The sequence below is a fragment of the Pongo abelii genome, chromosome 21, assembly GCF_028885655.2.
Source record: "Pongo abelii isolate AG06213 chromosome 21, NHGRI_mPonAbe1-v2.0_pri, whole genome shotgun sequence".
NCBI classification, from domain to species: domain Eukaryota; kingdom Metazoa; phylum Chordata; class Mammalia; order Primates; family Hominidae; genus Pongo; species Pongo abelii.
Genome location: NC_072006.2, coordinates 55,168,472 through 55,190,946, shown reverse-complemented (window position 1 = coordinate 55,190,946; position 22,475 = coordinate 55,168,472). Strand labels below are relative to the sequence as shown.

The following is a 22,475-nucleotide window of genomic DNA, read 5'->3' as shown; positions in this document are numbered from 1 at the left end:
TTATTTATTTTTATTTATTTATTTTGAGATAGAGTCTTGCTCTGTCGCCCAGGCTGGAGTGCAGTGGTGCAATCTCGGCTCACTGCAACTTCCGCCTCCAGGGTTCAAGCAATTCTGCTGCCTCAGCCTCCGGAGTAGCTGGGATTACAGGCATGCGCCACCATGCCTGGCTAGTTTTATATTTTTAGTAGAGACGGGGTTTTACCATGTTGGCTAGGCTGGTCTCAAACTCCTGACCTCAAGTGATCTGCTTGCCTCAGCCTCCCAAAGTGCTGGAATTACAGGCATGAGCCACTGCACCCGGCCAAAAGGTCATTTAAATATAAATAAAGCACACAGAAGGCGGCAGATGCAAAGTGCTGGGGGAATAACACAGATAACAATTGCTGTTAAATGGTATCAATAATGCTACTTTGAGAGGCCGAGGCAGGCAGATCACCTGAGGCCAGGAGTTAGAGATCAGCCTGGCCAACATGGTGAAACCCTGTCTCTACTAAAAATACAAAAAAAATTAGCCAGGTGTGGTGGCGTGCACCTGTAGTCCCAGTTACCCAGGAGGCTGAGGTAGGAAAATCTCTTGGACCTGGGAGGTGGAGGTTGCAGTGAGCTGAGATCACACCACTGCACTCCGGCCTGGGTGACAGAGCGAGACTGTCTCAAAAAAAAAAAAAAAAAAAAAATCAATCAATCATGATCAATAGTAAGGACAATAGCAGCTCCCCCTTACCCTATCTCGATGATCGCACACAACAATCCTCTGCAAGGATATGAATGGTGATCCCATTTTATAGCCACGGAAACTAAGACTCAGTGGGGTTTAGGAACTCACTCCCCGGCGTGATGCTTGTACAACAGACCAGGCTGGCCTCTGGAGTGTGCAAACCCATGCAATCAGGCCCCGGGCGTGGGCTACCGCTCTGCTATCCCTGTCTTGAAGTTCTTAATAAGTTTGACAAAGGGGCCCTGCCTTGGCACTTCAAATTGTCACCTGAGATCTGTGTGCCCCCAGGATGGTGTTCTTCATCCTGTACTATCAGTCAAAAGGATGACTCCAGGAAGGCGCCACAGATGAGCCCTGGGCACGGAACAAGGGACAGCATGGTGCCGGCGCTCCCGGCTGAGAAAACACCGAGGGGCAAAGGGCAGAGGTGGGAATGGTGGTAGAACTTGGGGGGGCACATGAGCAGATAGATTTGACTGGAGCTGGGATTGACCCACTTGCAGGACAGAGCAGCAAATGGAAGAGTCCTTCGTAGCCCAGGGCAACAAACCAACAGCTGTGCCCAGTGGCCTTGCTGGGTTCAGGGGTCCCCCATCACACTGAGATCCACCTCCCCAAGGGAGGCAGCTTTAGGCCCAGACGCCTGCAGTCCAACCTCCAGATCAGTCCCCTTATCCCATACCGACAGCTGGCTACAGTCTGGCCACCACCTGCTGTCACATCAGAGTCATACATTTCTCACTTTGATGCTGAATTATCAATAGAATCCTTGAAGGTTTTGTTGGCCGGCCTGGAAGGTGGTTGGCTCCACAAAAAAGTATTGAAAATAGCACCAACTAGGCTGAGTGTGATGGCTCATGAATATAATCCCAGCACTTCAGGAGGCAGAGGCAGGTGTATCGCTTGAGGTCAGGAGTTCAAGACCAGCCTGGCCAACATGGCGAAACCCCATCTCTACTAAAAATACAAAAAAATAGCCAGGCATAGTGGCACGCACCTGTAATCCCAGCTACTGGGGAGGCTGAGGCAGGAGAATCGCTTGAACCCTGGAGGCAGAGGTTGTAGTGAGCCAAGACTGCGCCACTGCACTCCAGCCTGGGTGACAGAGTGAGACTCTGTCTCAAAAAAAAAAAAAAACACCAATTAGCTCTGGGAAGCAAACTTGACCTACCATGTTGTCAGGTTGCACAAATATTACTCTGAGGAGCCCAGTTCCTGATGCAGGCAGCTGTTATCCATTCAAGAAACAAGCCCTGGCCAGGCGTGGTGGCTCACGCCTGTAATCCCAGCACTTTGGGAGGCGAGGCGGGCAGATCACTTGAGCTCAGGAGTTCGAGACCAGCCTGGCCAACATGGAAAAACTCCATCTCTACTAAAAATACAAAAATTAGCCTGGAGTGGTGGCATGCGCCTGTAATTCTAGCTACTCAGGAGACTGAGGCACAAGAACCCGGGACGTAGAAGTTGCAGTGAGCTGAGATCGTGCCACTGCACTCTAGCCTGGGTGACAGAGTGAGACTCTGCCTCAAAAACAAACAAACAAAAAAAGCCCTGAGTGCAAAACGAGAGGCAGCCTGGAACCAGCAGGTGTTCAGATGCCTCCTCCAGGCCCCTTCCAGGCCTGGAGAAACTCCTTCCCTAGAGCTATGCCCCCTCCCTACAGAGAAGCATAGCCCAAGTGCAGCTGAAAGACCTGCTTCAGAGACAAGGCCTGGACTGTCCCCTGTGCCCCTTCTCCCCTATTCCAGGCCTCCAGGGAGCCTTGGCAGCCTCTTCTCAATCTCCCCCTTTCCTCAGACATGAGGTGTCCTTGGAGGTCTGGCTGTGCCCATGCATCTCAGCCCAGGCCCGTCCTTCTCCCCGGCAGCACTGACGGACCTGCACATGCACCTGCGACCCCTCTCCTGTGCTGTCCTTGCCTGATGAAGACATTTTCTTCCATCCAGGCCCCTGAGAGTGAAAAGGGATGGATGGTTTTCAAGGTCTGGGGAATAATTTTTAAGAGGGGGAGAAAGGAAAAGAGGGAGAGACGGAGACAGCACAGTAGAAACAGAGATGAACATCACGAGAGACAGGAGGAGACACAAAGGGAAACAGAAGAAGGCTTGAGAAAAACGTAAAAGAGAGCAAGCGCCAAAAACAAGAGGGCAGGATCTAGAGAGCGGGAACAGATGGAAAGGAGGGGAAGATGGGGGGAAGCGGGGAAGAGAGAAGGAAAACTAGAGGGATAAGGAGGAAAGAATGAGGCAAAAAGAGAGAGAGAGGCCGAGGCGGGAGGATAGCTTAAGCTCAGGAATTCAAGACTCCAGCTGGGCAACATAGCAAGACTCCCATGTGTAGTAAAAATAAAAAATAAAATAAATTAGCCAAGCATGGTGGCATGTGCCTGTGGTCCCAGCTATTTGGGAGGCTGAGGCAGGAGTATCGTTTGAGTCTGGGAGGTGGAGGCTGCAGTGAGCCATGATTATGTCACTCCACTCCAGTCTGGGCAACAGAGCAAGAACCCGTATCAAAAAAAAAAAAAAAAAAAAAAAAAAAAAGTAGAAGAAGAAGAAAGAAAACAAAGAAAAAGAAAAGAAAATACGAAGGAACAGCCTAGTGGCCCTGATGCAAACATGAAGCAGCCACATAGTGAGCGGGAAGCAGGGATGAGAGGCCAGGCTGGGGAAAGGGGCTGGAGCAGGGGAGATGGGAAAGGGAGCTGGGGGAGTCACTCCAAGGGTTCCAGGCCTCTCTGCACCCAAGCCAAGGGGCGGGCAGGTCACCTGCCCCTGGCATGGACACACAAAACAACTGCACCCCCCTCACCTGCCAACCCCATCCCTCTGTCAAAGCTATGATATTCTAAATGTATAAAGGACATCTCAGAAGACAGGCCGTCCGTGCTGGACAGAGGCCATCTCCCCTTCAGGGAAACACTGCACTCTTGTCATTTCACTCACAACTCCTGCAAAGCTCTGGTCCAGCCCCTCCACCCCAGGGCCACACTGTGGGCTCCACATGGTGCAGGCCCTGGAGCCCTCCACAGCTGCAAAGAGAGAAACGATAAGGGAACGAGATCCCGAGACTGCTTCCTAGTCCATACCCGCACCGACGCTGCAGCTAGTCAGCCCCTCGCCATGCAGGGAACTCGTCTGCCCCATTCGCTGCTGAACTCTTGGCCCAGGACAGCATCTGCCGCACAGGAGACGCCTAATCCATGTGAACTCAGACCTCCCACCTCTGGGCCTCCTGCTCCCAGGTGACTTCATTTGGCCTCGTGGAGACACAATACTGGATGCCTCCAGCGCTGAACTCCATGCTCAAATCTCTAACAACTGCTGCTTGACCACCCCAGCAAATCCTGTTGGCTCCGCCTGCAAACGTATCCAGATTTTACGATCATGGCTCACTACAGCCTCGACCTCCTGGGCTCAAGTGACACACTCTTTGTCTTTTTCTTTATTTATTTTTTTGAGATGGAGTCTCACTGTGTCACCAGGCTGGAATTCAGTGGCATGATCTTGGCTCCCTGCAACCTTCGCCACGGGTTCAAGCAATTCTCCTGCCTCAGCCTCCTGAGTAGCTGGGATTGCAGGCGTGTGCCTTCACACCTGGCTAATTTTTGTATTTTTAGTAGAGATGGGGTTTCACCATGTTGGCCAAGCTGGTCTTGAACTCCTGACCTCAGGTGACCCACCCTCCTGGGCCTCTCAAAGTGCTGGGATTATAGGTATGAGCCACCACGCCCAGCCCAGACTCTTAATTCATGTAGCAACTTGGACAAATCTCCAGGGAAGTGTGTGAGTGAAAACAGCCAATTCAAAGGGTCACAGACTGCACCATTCCATTTACAGAACATTTTTGAAATGGCAAAATCTTAAAAACGGAGGGCACGTGAGTGGTAGCCAGGGGTTGGGCAGGGAGTTGGGGGACAGGAAGGGTGAGGGTGATTATAAAGGACAGCACAGGGGACCTGGCGGGACCCTGCTCAGTGTCTTGGCTGATACAAGTAAATTGTATGGAATGAGTACAAACCTACAGGACTGACGCCACATGCAAATGAGTCCAAGTCGGACTGGGGAGATCTGCATCGGATCAACAGGTCAGATTCATGTTGCTATCCTGGTTGGGATATTGTGCTATGGTTTTGAAACATGTTACCACTGGGGACAACTGGGCACAGAAAGGGATCTTTCTGTGTTCTTTTTCGAGGCAGGATCTCACTCTGTCGCCCAGGCTATAGTGCAGTGGTACAATCACAGCTCACTGCAGCCTCAACCTCCCAGGCCCAAGCAATCGTCCTACCTCAGCTTCCCAAGTACCTGGAACTCCAGACACATGCTACTATGCCCAACTAAGTTTTTTTTTTTTGAGATGGGGGTCTCCCTATGTTGCCCATGCTGGTCTCGAAATCCTGGGTTCAAGCGATCCTCCCGCCTCAGCCTCCCAAAGTATTGGGATTACAGGCATGAGCCACTGCGTCCGGCCTCTCCATGTTATTTCTTGTAACCGAATGTGAATCTACAATGTTCTCAAAAGAAAATTTCAATTAACACGCACTCACAGCCAGAGTTGGCTACACCTCCCCACCTCCGCCTGCCCCCCATAACCCGCTCCAGGCCACCAGCACGTCTCCTGGACCATTCCAGCGGCTCTAACCCCCCTAAGCTCCACACCACACACCCGGCATCTTCCCTCCACATGCAGCAGAGCGGTCCCAGTAAAACAAGGGCTGAGCAGGTCTCAGAGCCTCCAGGCTGAGCCTCCCACTAGCCCCAGGGCCTACTCCCTCCAGTGCCTGAACTCCTTGTTCCCAGGCCCTCTTCGTCCCTCCCCCAGGGTGCCAGCCACCTGGCTCTCAAGTCACCTCCCCAGAGGCTCTCCCTGGCCCCCTGTCTCCTCCTCCTCAGACACCTCTCCTTTCCCTTCCTTACAGGGCTCTCCCTGGGGCATATCACACACTAGGCCATCGCCAGGGCCAGGAGCAGGCGGCCTCTGCTCCTTCCACACCAAGGGTCTGAACAATACCTGGCTCACACAGGTGGTTCAAAGGTAAGTGCAGTCGGTCCTCCACATCCGTGGGTTCCACATCCATGCGTTCAACCAACATGAATCAAAAATATTCAAAAACGAGGCTAGGCGTGGTCGCTCAAGCCTGTAATCCCAGCCCTTTGGGAGGCCAAGGCGGAAGGATCACTTGAGCCCAGGAGTTCAGACCAGCCTGGGCAACATAGCAAGACGCTGTCTCTACATTAATAATAATAATAATAAATGAGCCGGGCATGGTGGCACATATCTCTAGTCTCTCAGCTACTTGCGGGGGGCTGAGGTGGGAGGATTGCTTGAGCCCAGGAGGCCAAGGCTGCAGTGAGTTGAGATCTCACCACTGCACTCCAGCCTGGGTGACAGGGCAAGATTCTGTGTCACACAATAATAACAACAATAATAATAATAAGAGCAAGAGCCTGTCTCTCCAAAAAATACAAAAGTTAGCCAGGCGTGGTGGCACATCCCTGTAGTCCCAGCTACTCAGGAGGCTGAGGTTGTAGGATTGCTCGAGCCCAGAAGTTTGAGGCTGCAGTGAGCTATGATCTGTGTCACTGCACTCCAGCCTGGGTGAAAGAGTGACTGACTGTCTCACCAAAAAAAAAAAAAAAAACTCAACAACAACAAAAAAAGAATGGTTGTATCTGTACTGAACATGTTCTGATTTTTGGTCATTATTCCCCAAACAATACAGTATAACAGCTATCTATATAGCATTTACTTTGATTTTTTGTTTTTGTTTTTGAGACAGTCTTGCTTAGTTACCCAGGCTGGAGCACAATGGCGTGATCTTGGCTTACTGCAACCTCTGGCTCTTGGTTTCGAGTGATTCTCCTGCCTCACCCTCCCAGGTAGCTGGGATTACAGGCGCTTGCCACCATGCCCAGCTAATTTTTCTACTTTTAGTGCAGACAGGGTTTCACCATGTTGGCCAGGCTGGTCTCAAACTCTTGACCTCAGGTGATCCACCCACCTCGGCCTCCCAAAGTGCTGGGATTACAGGTGTGAGCCACCATGCCCGGCCAGCATTTACTTTGTATTAGGTATTATAAGTAATCTAGAGATGATTTAGAGTATACGGAAGGATGTATGTAAGTTATACGCAAATTCTCTCTATATATTCTCTGTATTAGAGACTCAAGCACCCATGGATTTTTGATAACTGAGAGGGGTTCCTGGAACCAAGCCCCATGGATACCAGGGATGACTGTATTAACATGAATGAATGAATGAAGGAAGGAAGGAAGGAAGGAAGGAAGATGGGGTGGAGGTTTGGCAGCAGAGTTAAGCCTGGCCCAGGGGCTGGAGTTGCTAGTTCTTGGCAGCTCCCGGAGCAGACAAGCAGGCTAAGAGGGGACTGTGCGGGGATGGGACGGGCATGGAGGTGGATGGAAGGAAGCTCCAGGCAGCAACACTTGGGGGTGGTCTCCAGGCTCAAGAGCCCTAGAGACAGAGGGAAAGAGGAGAACATCCTGCTGGCTGAGCCGCCCACCCTCACCCCCACCATGGACATTCTCAACAGAACCAGAAACGGGGGACTTCTGGTGGGGAATAACTCACTTCTCCGGGCACAAAGCCTTAGGGGCTTCCCACTACCTGCCCATTCCCTCAGTGAGACTCATGTTGCTTATGGGAATAAGGGTGGGAGTGGAGGTGGGGGTCACAGAAAACCTCGAATTTGCACTTTGACATCCCCCACCAAAGCCCCAGAGCTGCTAGCATTGAGAGCAGCGTCCCTTCATCCAGCACAGTAAACTGTCCCAGTTCCAAATCCCTCAGATGGCAGCGGTCCCCCTTTCTAGCTGTGTGACCTTGGCCAAGTTACTAACCTCTCTGTGCCTCTGTTTTCTCATCTAAAAATGGGGGCTAATAATGGCTCCTACCTCATAGGGCATTATGCTCATATAATGGAAAGTGCTTAGAAAATAGCGTTCAGCTGGGTGAGGTGGCTCAAGCCTGTAATCCCAGCACTTTGGGAGGCTGAGGCAGGCGGATCACCTGAGGTCCGGAGTTCAAGACCAGTCTGACCAGCATGGAGAAACCCCGTCTCCACTAAAAATACAAAATTAGCCAGGTGTGGTGGTGCACGCCTGTAATCCCAGCTACTCGGGAGGCTGGGGCAGGAGAATTGCTTGAACCCAGGAAGCGGAGGGTGTGGTGAGCTGAGATCGTGCCATTGCACTCCAGCCTGGGCAACAAGAGCAAAACTCTGTCTCAAAAAAAGGAAGAAAATACTGCTCAAAGAATGAAGGCTCATTTCATTCTGAACAGGGCTCCCTGAATTCATATGCTTCTAAAATGCCATCATTAGCTTGTGAACAGCCCAAACATACAATGTTATAATGTTGCATTTTTAGTAATTAAATGCATTCAGTTTCAAAATATGAACATTTAAACTAAATCACAGTTATGGGAGCCAGTTCACTTCTGATACTGCTTCAATGTTTAACTCACAAGGAGGCTTGAAAATTACAAGTGCCAGAACATCTCTCAGCCACTAAGTGATGTGACTCATCAATCAATCAATCAGAGGGCCTGGCACACAGTAGGTGCTCAATAAATAACTGCTGGCCAGAGAGTGAGAGGTTATAGGAGGCCACATGTCAGGCACGGAGATGCTGGCAGGCAGCCCTGCAAGCAGCGCCCCCCTCCCCCCCCCCCCACCCCGTGTCTCTCCAAGCACTGACCACTGTCATCTGAGCCCCTCCTGCTCCGTACCAATGCACACACTTCCAGGGGCACTGCCCAAGGCCTCTGGAGCCAGGTCCAGGCCAGCAAAGAGCTACCAGACACAAAAGGGACAAGGAGGCTGGAAGACTGTGATCACCAATCCTGGTCAGGATGGCACCTCGAAATTGGCGCTTGGGGATGCCCAGCCCCGAAACAGCCACCTCCCTGCTCCAGCTTCTCACTCCATTTAAAAACCAGCATCTCCCTCTCCAGCTGAGGTTCCCAGGTTAATTATTAGGATTCCCTAAGTAACAGGAACTTTGACCTTGACTTTGGGCCTGGCAGCATGACAAGGTATGATGTTATCATCCCGAACAGGCATCGGGATGAACTCACTGCCTAATGAGACACGGTTTATTTTCCCAGCAGAAAGTTGACCAGGAACAGAGCCAAGTACTTCCCAGGCTCCGTAGGCATCAAAGGCATTGCACCTTTTCCAGACCCAATGCACAGCTGCAGGCAGCAGGCAGGAGTCTGCATTGACAAACAACTCACCTCTGCACATTGCTTGATTCCAGAACCTGCGTTCCAACACCAACCACACCTGCCATCCCCTGCCGGGCCCAACCTCACTCGGGAATGCCTGCGACCCAGCAGCCTGTCATGGGCTGTGCTGCGAATGCCACACATAGGCCAGGCTCTTCCCTCCCGCAGGCCTTTCCCAGCCTATCCTCTGCAGCTTCCCTTCAGCTCTTTCCTCTTTTTTTCTGTGAGGCATGGAAGTCAGATGCATGCAGCCCACCTTGTTATTATCTGCTGTAGTTTCTGCCTGTGAGTTTTATTCTCCAGAGAGACCCTAAGCCCAGGCGGGGACCCAGGTCCATCATTTATTCATCCTCAGGTTCACGGCTGTTGTTACTAACAGTTCCCACGTACCAAGTGTTGCTCTCTAGTGACGCAGTAAAAAGTGTCCCTGGGGGGCCCTCCTGTGGGTGCACTTATGCCCTGATGTGGACATCAGGGCTCAGAGAAGGGCAGTGGGTGCCCACGGCCCAGCCCGGGCCAGCCAGGCTGGTGGACGGCAGACAGACTCAGACCTGTCCTATCCCCGCCGGCCCACACCCTTCCCCTTCCAGTCTGAGGAGGAAGGGGTCCCAGGAAGGTCTCTTGGAGTAGCCAGAGATGCAGGTGGGGGTGGGGCGTGAAGGGGATGAAAGGATTGTGGCCTGGGGGACAGGGGGCACAGTGAAAGTTTGTGACTGTGTAGGTGACACACGGAGAGACATGGGACAGAGACACAGGCAGGAGAGACAAGGAGACAGAGTGGCACAGATAGGGATGCAGAGACACATGGAGAGAGGCAGAGACAAGCAAGATGAACGCAAGAGACATGGATCCAGGCAGTGACACAAAGACAGAGACAGACCAGAATACCAACAGAGATGGAGACAGGAAGAGAGCTAGCAGGAAACAGAACCATTGAGGATGCAGAGCCAGAGGCCGAAATCTCCACCAAGCAGGGCTGGGGGTGAGGGTGGGGCCTTGCCTGGGCCCCTCCCCCAGTGGTCAAGATGGAATGGGGGGCTGAAGTTGGGAGGAAGTGGGAGAGGTGGAACCCAGAGAGGGACCCAAGACACCCCCGGCGGGTGTGCCCAGGTGGGCGTGGCTAGCCCAACCCCTCATGACCCAGCATCGCTTGAGACATACCACGAACCCGGCCACCCCTGAGCACCGGCGTGCTCCTGGCATGAGCAGTGTGGAGGGGCTGACCCAGATGGGCAGCAGCTCAGAGGCGAGTGAGCCACTCCATTCAATTCCTGCAGGCGAGATCCCTGGTGGCCGACATCAGCACGTGGCAGGAAGCGGGCGACAGGTTATTCTGTAAACGGCAGCTTCAGGACTCGGCTTTGGCAGCCTTGAAGATGTCAGAGACACACCTAGGGTGCCACATGGTGGGGGGGGCGGGTTTGGAACAATCAGCCCCTCCAGAGAGAGCTGTCTACAAAAGCAAGCCTCGCAGCCCACCCTAACTGAGCACCTACTATGTGCTAGCGCTGTGCCGAGTGCATAAGTGAATCCCTTCAGGCAGCCTGGAGCTCAGGACTGCAGGCTCTGGAGCCAGGCGGCCTGGGGACACCTCTTCTACCTCCTCCCGCTGACTGTGGGGAGAAGCTCCACCTCCTGCTGCCTCAGTTGCTCTTTATAAAATTAGGCCAATGATAGCAACTTGCCTCACTACACAGCAGCTGAGCAGGTGAGTAATCAGGTCAGCGCAGAGCATCCGGGTGCCTGCCTCACGTGAATACTCAACAAAGCACGCCACTCTCCACAACTTATGCACCTCAGCTGCTAGAACAGCGCCCACATCAGAATACTGCTATATAGAAGCTGCCAAATGAAGAGCAAATCATGCACGTTCAAATCCTCGACCTGAGGCCATGAGGCTGGAGAACTGCCACCCATTTCACAGAGGGGGAGGTTGAGACTCTCCCAAGGCCATGGAGCTGGCCAGCAGCACCACCAAGATACAAAACCCAGGACTGTTTGGCTCCAGAATTCATGCTGTCATATATTTTTTAACCTTGTATTCTTTTCCGTATTTATAAGGAAACTTTTTCATATTTATAGGAAACATATAAAAGCAATGAGGGGACTATGATGAGTCCCCATGTACCATCACCCAGTCTTGACAGCTGTCATTCTTCTGGCCAGGGGTCCTTAAGTCGGGCAGTTTTGCCCCCAGGGGACAGCTGGCAATTTATGGACTCCTTTTTGGTTGTTACACTGTGGGGAGGGTGCATCTAGCGAGTGAGGCCAGAGATGCGGCAAAACACCCACCAGTGCACAAAACATCCCGCAATTCACAAAACACCCCCCACTACACAAAACATCCAGAGTGCACAAAACATCCAGAGTGCACAAAACATCCCCGAGTACACAAAACATCCACAGTGCACAAAACACCCCCCAGTACACAAAACACCCCCCAGTACACAAAACAGCCCCAGTACACAAAACACCCCCCAGTACACAAAACACCCCCCAGTACACAAAACATCCAGTGCACAAAACACCCCCCAGTACACAAAACACCCCCCAGTACACAAAACAGCCCCAGTACACAAAACAGCCCCCAGTACACAAAACAGCCCCAGTACACAAAACATCTACAGTGCACAAAACACCCCCCCAGTACACAAAACACCCCCCAGTACACAAAACAGCCCCCAGTACACAAAACAGCCCCAGTACACAAAACACCCCCCAGTACACAAAACACCCCCCAGTACACGAAACAGCCCCAGTACACAAAACACCCCCCAGTACACAAAACACCCCCCAGTACACAAAACACCCCCCAGTACACAAAACAGCTCCGGTACACAAAACACCCCCCAGTACACAAAACATCCCCGAGTACACAAAACACTCCCCAGTACACAAAACACCCCCAGTATACAAAACATCCCCTAGTACACAAAACATCCCCCAGTGCACAAAACACCCCCTGGTACACAAAATGGTCCCCACAGCAAAGAAGGACCTGGCCCCAAATGTCCACAGTGCTGAGGTTGCGAGGCCTGGTCTGCATCCTTGTTCTTGATTATCCCCCTCCAAATGCTACAGGAACTGGATCAGCAATCTTAAGGGCGAATGGGGTTTGCATTATGATATGAGGAGCTGCGAGGGACAGAGTTTCTCTATGATGAGTGACCCTGAAGGTGACATTCCGATTAGAAAGGGGGGTGTTGGCTGGGTGAGGTGGCTTACACCTGTAATCCTTTTGGGAGGCCGAGGCAGGCAGATAACTTGAGGTCAAGAGTTCAAGACCAGCCTGGCTAACATGGTGAAACCCTGTCTCTACTCAAATTACAAAAATTAGCTGGGCGTGGTGGTATGTGCCTGTAATCCCAGCTACTCGGGAGGCTGAGGCAGGAGAATTGTGTGAACCCAGGAGGCAGAGGTTGCAGTGAGCTGAGATCATACCACTACACTCCAGCCAGGGTGACAGAGCAAGACTCTGACTCAAAAATAAAAATAAAAAATAAAAAAAATGAAAGGGGATGTTGTTAGCTGCATTCATTGACACTTCATATAAGACTAAGAAAACATCATCTGTTTGGCTCAAAAAGTAGGAGTGCCAGGAGGAAAGAATGTGGGGGATGTAGAGGGATCCCACCAACTGCCTCCCTTGGCACTCACCCAGAACCCCTTTTGCAAAGTGAACCCAGACCAGCCGTGGGCCCTGGCACCCCTCACATCCTTGATGATGTCCCCCACTGAGGAGACTCAAATGCCAGGCTGGGCAGGGAGAGGTGGGTACCCACCCACGGGTTCATGTCCTGGGTCCTCTGGGTGCTGCCCGGTCACTGCAGATCATTGCCAAGGCCCAGATGCAGGTCCCTGAACCAAGGACCCTGAGGAGATTTATTTGAGCCTCTCAGATCTGTTTTCAAAATCAGCTGATTTCACAGAAAATCTGCATTCGCTCTTTTAAAATGTGCAAGGCCTCAGCCGGGTGCGGTGCCTCACACCTGTAATCCTAGCACTTTGAGAAACCAAGGTGGGTGGATCACTTGGGGTCAGGAGTTCAAGACTGGCCTGGCTAACACGGCAAAACCTCATCTTGACTAAAAATATAAAAATTAGCCAGTCGTGGTGGCGGGCGCCTGTAGTCTCAGCTACTCGGGAGGCTGAGGCAGGAGAACTGCTTGAGCCTGGGGAGAAGAGGTTGCAGTGAGCTAAGATCAGGCCACCGCACTCCAGCCTGGGCAACAGAGTGTAACTATAAAAAAGAAAAAAGAAAACACACACACACACACACACACACACACACACAAAGCCACAAAAAGCACAAGGCCTGACCACTCTGGTCTCTGTTCCAGGCTGCAGCTGAGGGCCCCGCCTCCCCTGCCGGTCACAGCCCCAACCTGGCCTCTTTGCGTCACTCAGGGCCTTGCCTGGTCTCAGTGAGTGTTTGAATTTCGATTCCTGGGGTGTGAAGACTGTGGGACTCTGGAATCAAATGGGCCAGGCCCTGGCTTTGTTAAAATGTTCTAACTTTTCTGGTCCTCGGTTTCCTCACCTGAAGAGTGGGGATGCAGACAGTTACTCTGTACCAGGTGGCCTGGGGATGAACCAAGTAGGGCAGGTAAGTGCTGCTTGTGGCGGCCCAAAGACAGCCCAGAACACTCCAGCAGCATCAGAACTCTCATCACCATGGCAAAGACAAGACACAGGCCCCGCCCTTGAGCAGCTCTCAGGCTAGGGGAACAACAGGAGAAAATGCAGATGAGGCCATGTGCCAGCCAGGGAATGAACGAGGGTTTGGGTTAGGGGATCCCAGAGGAAGACTGGCTGGGGGAACCCAGGCGGCTTCCCAGGGGTGGGACCATGTGACTGGGGCTTTGAACAATAATGAACATTGGCAGGTGGGGAGCGGGAAGGGTTCTCCAGGGAGGGGGACTGGCATGTGCAAAGGCCGCCAACGATGTCCAACAACCCCAGGATGGTAGCTGGGCCCAGGGCACTGCTGCCACAGGGGATGCCCCTGAAGGTGGTGCTGCGTTGGGAGAAGGGCATGTTGAGGGTCCCATCAACCAGGGCAAAGTTGGGGTGCTTCCACATAGGGCCCAACAAACAGCACCCCCCGCAACAAATGAAAACTTCTTGTCAGAAGGAACTTCCTCCCCTCTCATCCTCAAAATCTCAACAAGAATGAAATGCCCGAAAAACACAATTTGATTCCCAAACCAGCCTGCCAGGAACCCTCCGTCCCCCTGTAGCACTCCACCAAAGATCTTGAAGGAAACAAACCCGGGAGGTTGCTGGGAGCCGTGGGGAGGGGGCTGGTAGGTGGGGGCTGGGACCCGGCACCCCTCAGCCCTCCACAGTTGTGGTCCTCATATTTGCCATCTGCTCCTGCTGCATTTTTACCGCAAGGGCTGATGGGGGCAGCAGGAGAAGCAGCGGCTGGTTCAGGGCCGGGAGAAGGCGCCTCACAATTTCCTCTCCCTTCTCGTTTGTGTCTTACCCAGCCTCCACCACCAGATAAAGCCGAGCCCGTCGGCCTCCTCCCCGAGTCACCCCCTGCAACGGGATTCTGCAGGGGAGAGACCCAGCACCCACCCCCCCCCCCCACCGCCACTTGCAGGGCTGAGCAGGAAGGGGAGAGGAGGAGAGGGGCGGGAGCTGGGGGGGTCGCTGGGGGAGGGGAGCACGCTGAGCCTGGCACTGACGACTCCTACAGGCAGCCCGGGCAGGGCAGCTCCGCCCACGGCCTCATTACCTCCCTTACAGCCTTAAAAATCCTCTCCAGCCTTCCAGTGCCTGGACACGCCCCCTAAGAAATCTGGGAGGCAGGCAAGAAGCCTCCAGAACATCTGCTGATGACTATTTATTGAACACCTACTATGTGCTCTACCAGGGGAGGAAACTCAAACACACCAGCAGGCACCAAGAGTGAGCACGGTAGGCCAGATGCTGGCTGGGCAGGGACGCTGCTCAGGGGCCCACTTGAACCTCTGCTTCTTCATGAGAAGCCACAAGGGCAAAGTCGGGGTGCTTCCAGATAGGCCTCAACAAACAGCACCCCCCCAAATAAAAACTACTTGTTGTCAGAAGGAACTTCCTCCCCTCTCATCCTCAAAATCTCACATGAAATTTGCTTTTTGGCAACTAACTCAAGTTAAATATATCCATATAGCACGCTGGCCGAAGAGCAAGTGTGGCTGAGGCAGAACTAGCCCAAAGATCTCAAGTTTACAGCCTTGGCAGTTGAAGTTTTAGTCCCTGCCCTTGGGAAGCCCACAGAAGGAGGTAGAGACACACCTGACCAGCTGACCAAGGTCAAAGCTGGATCAAATTCCAGCTCTGCCAGTTATACTGTGTGACTCTGAGCAAGTGAACAGACCTCTCTGAGCCTCAGGTTCTTTCTTTGTAAACCGGAATAATAGCATCTGCCTCTGGCATTGTTACAGGAAATTGAGATGAGGCACAGAAAGCCCTTCGTATACATAGGGGTTCCATACGACTATCGGCTGTTAGTCATGTTGCTGTTTAGAGTTGAAGAGTTCCAACCAGGGCTGGTGCATAAAAGTGGAGAAGATGCCGCTCTACTCCTCCCTGGTCTCAAGTCCTCCACAGTGGAGGGGACAAAGAGGTACAGGTCATCAGCCTAAAGTCCAGAGCTGGGGCTATGCTGGGTGCAGCCCACAGTACAACACAGTTTTATTACTTTTAATTTTTTAGACTTGAGACAGGGTCTCACTATGTTGCCCAGGCTGGTCTCGAGCTCCTGGGCTCAAGTGATCCTCCTGCCTTGGCCTTCCAAAGTGCTGGAATTACAGGTGTGAGCCACTGCTCCAGCCACAACACGTTTTTCCACACAGTATTCAACAGTTAGAAAAATACTGACTTTTTGACATGGGAAGATTCATAAAAAAAACAAAAAACAAAAAACCCTCCAAATGTCCAGCTTTCTCCCCCATATAGGAAAACCTGGTGACCGCTGGCCGCCATTTATGCGAGGCTGGCGCCAGGCAAGCTCCACTCCTGTACATGAGGCATGGGGTCTGCAATTCGCCATAGTCCCCACCCCTCCCTCCTGTCTCATGCCCAGAAGACTCACTCACTCATTGCTGTTACCAGGTCACCCTGGGAGCGCTGCAACTGTGGGACGAGGTGACATCTCACACCCTGCCTGTCCTGGCTCTGCTTTGCTCCAAAGCCACCCTGGCTCCCCTCCAGCCCCTCTGTCCATCTTTCTTTCTGGGAAGGTCTCAGCAAGCACGGTCTCCCCACGCCTCTGCTGCCCTGGTGGGGGCAGGGGTGAACAGGTGGGCCAGGCAGCCCCAAGTCCCAGCCAAGCTTCCCTCCCCCAGGGCAGCACTGCTCTGTGCAGGAGTCAGGAGTTGGCCCAGTCAGCTTTGCTGTCAGCCAAAGAGCTTCCCTGGGAAGCACCACATTCTTCTCCATCAGAAAAATTAATCAAAATGACACCTCGTGAACAAGATGTTTTGGCGGCAGAAAACAAACAGTGGTTTACAACAAATTAGTGAGGCTGCTCTGTGCGTCTGGGTACGTGAGCCAGGAGGAGGGCCGGCCTGGCACGGTCAGCAGGAAGCTGGCCTGGGCCAAGGGGACACCTGCTGTGGCCTCTGTGCACTTCCGAGGTCCGCAGCCCGCAGGGCTCCAGCCCCATTTCACTCTTTCACTTCCGCACAGGCCTGAAACCATCTCCAGATGTGAGGGGCCCTCCGCAGGCAGGCGCTGGGCTGATGGCCGCCCCCTCCAGTGGGGTCTCAGGGACATTCGTCTGGAGACCTGGGCCCCTTTCTGGAGCCTCTTTTCTTTCCTCTGATTGGACAAGGGCCCTGAGACCTGGCAAGGGGAGGATTCCAGAGAGCTCAGGGCACAGCATGAGATATTTCCGGGGGAGGAAACATTCCAAACAACCGAACCTGCAGCGTGGAGAGCACCCACGTGCCCTGCTCAGCTCTGGTGTTCAAGTCCTAAGACGTCACAGACCCTGAATGCCAGCCTGAGCTCAGAGCAGAGAACGAGCCCTGGTTTCTCGCCAAGTGAAACAAATTTGGCCAAGTCACTCCCCTGCTACAAGAATCGCCCTTAGAATAGTGTTAAATTCCTCTGTGTGGCCTTGAGACCCTGCACAATCTGGTCCCTGCTACCTCCCAGACCTTCTCTCTCTCCACTCTGCCCTGGCTCATGCAGGCAGCCCACGCTGGACTAGCAATTTCTCAAGCACCAAGCTCAGGTGCATTGCAGAGATTTTGCAATCGCAGTTCCCTTGGCCGGGAACGCTCTTTCTTCTGACTCCACACCGACACTTACTCATCATCTAGCTCTCAGCTTCCATGGCCCCTCCTTAGAGGCCCCTCCTGACCCCTCAGACCTGGGATCCCTTTTAATTTTTTGTACATTTTATTTTGCAGAGACAGGGTCTCCCTCTGTCACCCAGGCTGGAGTGCAGTGGTGCAATCTCAACTCACTGCAGCCTTGAACTCCTGGGCTCAAGCAATCTTCCCACCCCAGCCTCCCAAGTAGCTGGGACCACAGGCACACACTACCATGCCTGGCTAAAGGGTCCCCTTTAGAAACAGCCATCTAACTGAATTTTCTGTTTGTTGTTGCTGTTGTTGTTGTTGTTGAGAGAGTCTTGCTGTTTCCCAGGATGGAGTGCAGTGGTACGATTACAGCTCACTGCAGCCTTGACCTCCTGTGCTCAAGTGATCCTTCCACCTCCTGAGTAGCTGGGAATACAGGCATGCACCACCACCCCTGGCAAAGTTTTGTATTTTTTTTTTTTTTTTTGGTAGAGATGGGGTTTCGCATATTGCCCAGGCTGGTCTGGAACTCCTGGGCTCAAGTGACCCACCCACCTAGGCCTCCCAAAGTGCTGGGATTATAGACGTGAGTCACCGTGTGCCACCTGTAACTGAATTTTCTTTGAATTTGGTCATTGTCTGTATTCTTGCACCAGACACAAGCTCCCTGAAGAGATCACAGCTCTCTACCAAGGCAATATGTGATGGAAAGAAGAACGCGGATTCATATCCTCATGTCCAACTGTGTGATCCTGGGTAAGTTACTTACCCTCTCTGTGCCTCAGTTTCCTCACCTGTAAGATGGAGATAGAAATAGCACCTCCCTCGTGGGATGTTATGAGGACTGACAAGCTGAAAACAGTGCCTGGCACAGCAGGGCTGGCTCTGTCAGCTGCCCCGTGATTCCCGCTCACTGCTGAGCACTAAGTGTTGAGTCTGTCCTGGACCACTCCATTACTCACAAGCAACGCTGGCTTTTCAGCTGGGCGTGGTGGCTCACGCCTATAATCCCAACACTTTGGGAGGCCGAGGTGGGTGGATCACTTGAGGTCAGGAGTTCGAGACCAACTTGGCCAATGTGTCGAAACTCCGTCTCTACTAAAAATACAAAAATTAGCCAGGCATGGTGGTGCGCGCCTGTAATCCCAGCTACTCAGGAGGATGAGGCAGGAGAATCGCTTGACCCCAGGAAGCAGAGGTTGCAGTGAGCTGAGATCACTCTACTGGCTGGCTTTTCAGGTGGCCGACGCTCTTCCACTCCATGCTCGGAATCCCTCCTGAGAGTTCCGGAGCTTTCCTCCTCTGCTTTAGCGTGGGCCCTCATCATTTTCCATCAAATCCAAACAGTTTTCTAGCAAGCAAAGCCTCTCATGAACCTGCCCGTGCCAGCTCACTGACTCAGTCAGACTCTCTGAAGCTTAATTTTTTTTGAACTTTAAAGATACTATTTTAAGCTGGGTGTGGTGGGTCACGCCTGTAATCCCAGCACTTTGGGACGCCGAGGTGGGCAGATCACCTGAAGTCAGGAGTTCGAGACCAGCCTGGCCAACATGGCAAAACCCTGTCTCTACTAAAAATACAAAAATTAGCCTGGCGTGGTGGTGGGTGCATGTAATCCCAGCTACTCAGGAGGCTGAGGCAGGAGAATCGCTTGAACCCGAGAGGCGGAGGTTGCAGTGAGCCGAGATTGCACCACTGCACTCCAGCCTGTGCGACAGAGTGAGACTGTCTCAAAAAAAAAAAAAGAGAGAGAGACTGAACGTGACCAGATCATGCAGCCTCTTGCAGGCCATGACAAGGAGTTTGGATTTTATTCTGAGGTCACTGAGAAGCCATCTCAGAACAATTCAAAATAACTTTAAGATCTCAAAAAGGTATTATATTAATAATATCTAGTAAATTAGAAACGTGGTCTCCCTAGGTAGTTCCCAGCTCAAGTGATCCTCCCAGCCCGGCCTCCCAAAGTGCTGGGATTATGGGTGGAAGCCACTGTGCCTGGCTGTCTCTGAGGCTTACAGAGGCTAAGAGACTTGCCCATGGTCACACAGCTAAGACATGTCACGGAAGGGGCTTAGCTACAATAAAAGAGAGGTGCAATTCTTATTAAAACCTCACAATGTTGTAACGATCAATATAAAAGCATAACTGAAAACTTTTCATTTATATAGTGCAGCATGAAAATGTGGACTTTTGTGCTATGAAATACATGTGTCGTAGCATGGTCATGCGTACATTTTTGTGGCTGGGCGCCAAGGGCCTGGGGCATAGGCTGCCTCCGTCTGTGGAGCAAATGCCTCTTTCTCAGGCGGCTCAAAGGCAGGGCTGAGAGGCCAGGATCCAGTCGGAGAGGGGGCTGAGGTGGATTACCAGTATCCCCAGGTCATTTCCTGCACCGGACCCCTCGGGCCAGCCCAGGCCACAGGCAATGTCCACACCAGCACCAAGTCACCTGGGCAGCAGGCAGCCCGCCCTCTCTGGGGGCTGGGCCTCTGGCGAGTGGTGTGGCTCCTCCCACAGGGGCAGAACCCCATGCCAGCATTCCCGTGGGGCCACCCAATATCCCTGTCCCACCTCAGCCCTCTCCACTCCATGGACCCTTTGGAGGCAGCGCGGGTGGGTGAGGAACAGACAGCCCAGGGGCGCCACATGGCCAGGTCACCCTGACTGGCTGCTGCGTCTGGATGGTCACTGTTCGGGCCAGCCTGGGGTCAGGGGAGGCCTCAAACACCCGCCTCAGGGGAGCAGTGGGGTCCTGGGGGAGATACCAAGAGAGAAACCCAAGCTCTCGAGCCCCCCAGCTGCCTGGGCCCCTCAGACCTACACCGGGCATTGGAACAGGCCCCGGGAGAAGGGCTTGGTGGAGATCCAAGCCCTTGGTGGAGACTGGAACGTCAGCCTCTGAGGGTGATGGCCCTTCAGGGTCACAGAAAGGAGGTGTCCACCCTGGGGGAGGAGGCGCTGAGGGGAACTGACTACAGATGGCACAAAATCCCAGCTGTGAAAGAATCAAGAAGGAAGACACTGAGAACGCCTGGGCACCCTGCGAGGACTCCCACCTCCCAGAGAGCAGGTCTGGCGGTCAGGGAGGGTACAGAATCAACCAATGGGGTGCAGGGCACCAGCTCTGGGCCCAGACATCACAAGTTCAAATCCCAGCTCCACCATTTTCCGGGTGGGCAAGCAACTTAACCCCTCAGTGACTCGGTTTCCCCATCTGTAAAACAGGAACAATGACCACACCCTCTTCACAGGGTGGGGTGTGAGGCGACTACAGAGTCGGCCCCAACACCAGTGGTGATGATCATCATTCTGGAAGGGCCCCTCCAGCTCATACCCTGGAGCAGCCACAGCCCTGGTGCCTTCAGGTCTGCACACACATGCGTATACACTCGGCTGCACCGCCTCCCCCAGACAAAGCCCTCGTGGGGCCAAGAACAACACACCGGGGTTGCTGAATGACTCACCCACCCCTGGCCAGGACGCGCTTCCTGGAACAAGTCACTGCAGGTAGGTCTAGGGGGCTCTCCAAGGCTTAGCAAGGCCCAGTGTGGTGGAGAGGAGAGGGTGCAGGTCCCAGCATGCCCCAGCCACACCCTGGGGGGATGCCACATCCCTGCAGCCGGAGTGCTGGGGGGACCTCAGTTTCACATCCCACAGGTCTGGATTCCAAACCCAGTAGTGACTCTGCATAGGTGATTCTCCATCTCCAAGCCTCAGTCTCTGCCTCTGTAAATGGGAACACTAGCACCAACCTCATCGGGATGACTGTGCAGAGTGTAAGAAGTGTATTAAATGACAGGCAGGACCCACTGTTAGGATACTTGGGTTCTAACAGGACATGGGCAGCCAAGGTCCTGTGTCCTTTCTGCCCCTGATGTGTCTTAAATTTTTTTTTTTTTTTAAATTTTCAGAGATAGGGTCTTGTTCTGTTGTCCAGGCTAGAGTGTAGTGGCATGATCATGGTTCATTGCAGCCTCAAACTCCTAGGCTCAAGTGATCCTCCTACCTCAGCCTCCTGAGTAGCTAGGGCCACAGGTGCATGCCATCACACTTGGATACTTTTTTGTAGAGACAAGGTCTTGCTTTGTTGCCCAGGCTGGTCTTGAACCCAAGCAGTCCTTCCACCGTGGCCCCCCAAAGTGGTGGGATTATAGCCATGAGCTACCACATCTGGCCCCTAATGTGCTTTTTTTTGTGAGACAGGGTCTCACTCTGTTACCTAGGATGAGTGCAGTCATGCGATCTCGGCTCACCGAAACCTCCACCTCCCAGGCTAGGCTCAAGTGATCCACCCACCTCAGCCTCCTGAGTAACTGAGACCACAGGGATGCGCCACCATGCCCAGCTAACTTTTCTATTTTTTGTAGAAATGGGGTTTTCCCATGTTGCCCAGGCTGGTCTCGAACTCCTGGGCTCAAGTGATCCACATGCCTTGGCCTCCCAAAGTGCTGGTATTACAGGCATAAGCCACCGTGCCTGGCCCCAAATGTGCTTTTAAAGCCATCGGTGGGAAATGTCACTCGGGAATGGTCACCATAAGTTGAGGGAGAGGACAAAGGATGCAGCTCATGACTTCATTGTCTTTGGAAAGCAAAGAGATGGAGGTTGTCTGAAGAGAGGCAATCCCAGAGGGCTTCTCACAGGAGGTGTCTTTAACTTGGTCTCTGAAGGATCAAGAGTAGTTCCTAGACCATGAGATCTGCGAGGCCACTGTCCAGCTGTTACAAGCTTGGGCAAACCACTCACCTGGAAGCAGACAGGTGAAAAGCATGTGCCTCAAGCAGGTACAATGAGGCCAGGAGCCTACGACTGGAAAGCACATGCCCTATCAGGCATTTCAAGTCGCACCATTTAAATACATTGCCTGGCCAAATAGAATGAGTTGACATGGGCCAAATTCTGCCCACAGGCAGAACCCCTGACACTTTCTGAATTTTCATTTCCACCCCTGTTAAATGGAGATACTGTTAGTACCCAGCACACAAGATGGCTGGGAAAGATAAAAGAATCACTGCATATAAAATGCCTAACGCAGAGCCTGGAACCTTGTAAGCACTCAATAAGGCCAGGCATGGTAGCTCATGCTTGTAATCTCAGCACTTTGGGAAGTCAAGGCAGGAGGATCGCTGAAGTCCAAGAGATGGAGACCAGCCTGGGCAGCAAAGCGAGCCTCTGTCTCTACAAAAAGAAAAATTAGCCAGGTGTGGTGG

The 22,475-nt window shown here is 52.8% G+C and overlaps 1 protein-coding gene across 4 annotated transcripts in view; it reads right to left on the bottom strand.

Moving 5' to 3' along the window:
• BCAS4 (breast carcinoma amplified sequence 4) overlaps positions 1-22,475 on the bottom strand; it is an 83,113-nt gene that overhangs the window by 12,049 nt on the left and 48,589 nt on the right. Inside the window, exon 5 of one of the 4 annotated variants that reach the window (XM_054542325.2) lies at positions 14,582-22,011. The exons of the other annotated variants lie outside the window; for them this stretch is intronic. Coding sequence (XP_054398300.1) covers positions 21,832-22,011 — 180 coding nt within the window. The 3' untranslated portion in view covers positions 14,582-21,831. Of the gene's footprint in view, positions 1-14,581; positions 22,012-22,475 lie in introns of those variants that run through there. 4 annotated transcript variants of the gene reach the window in all.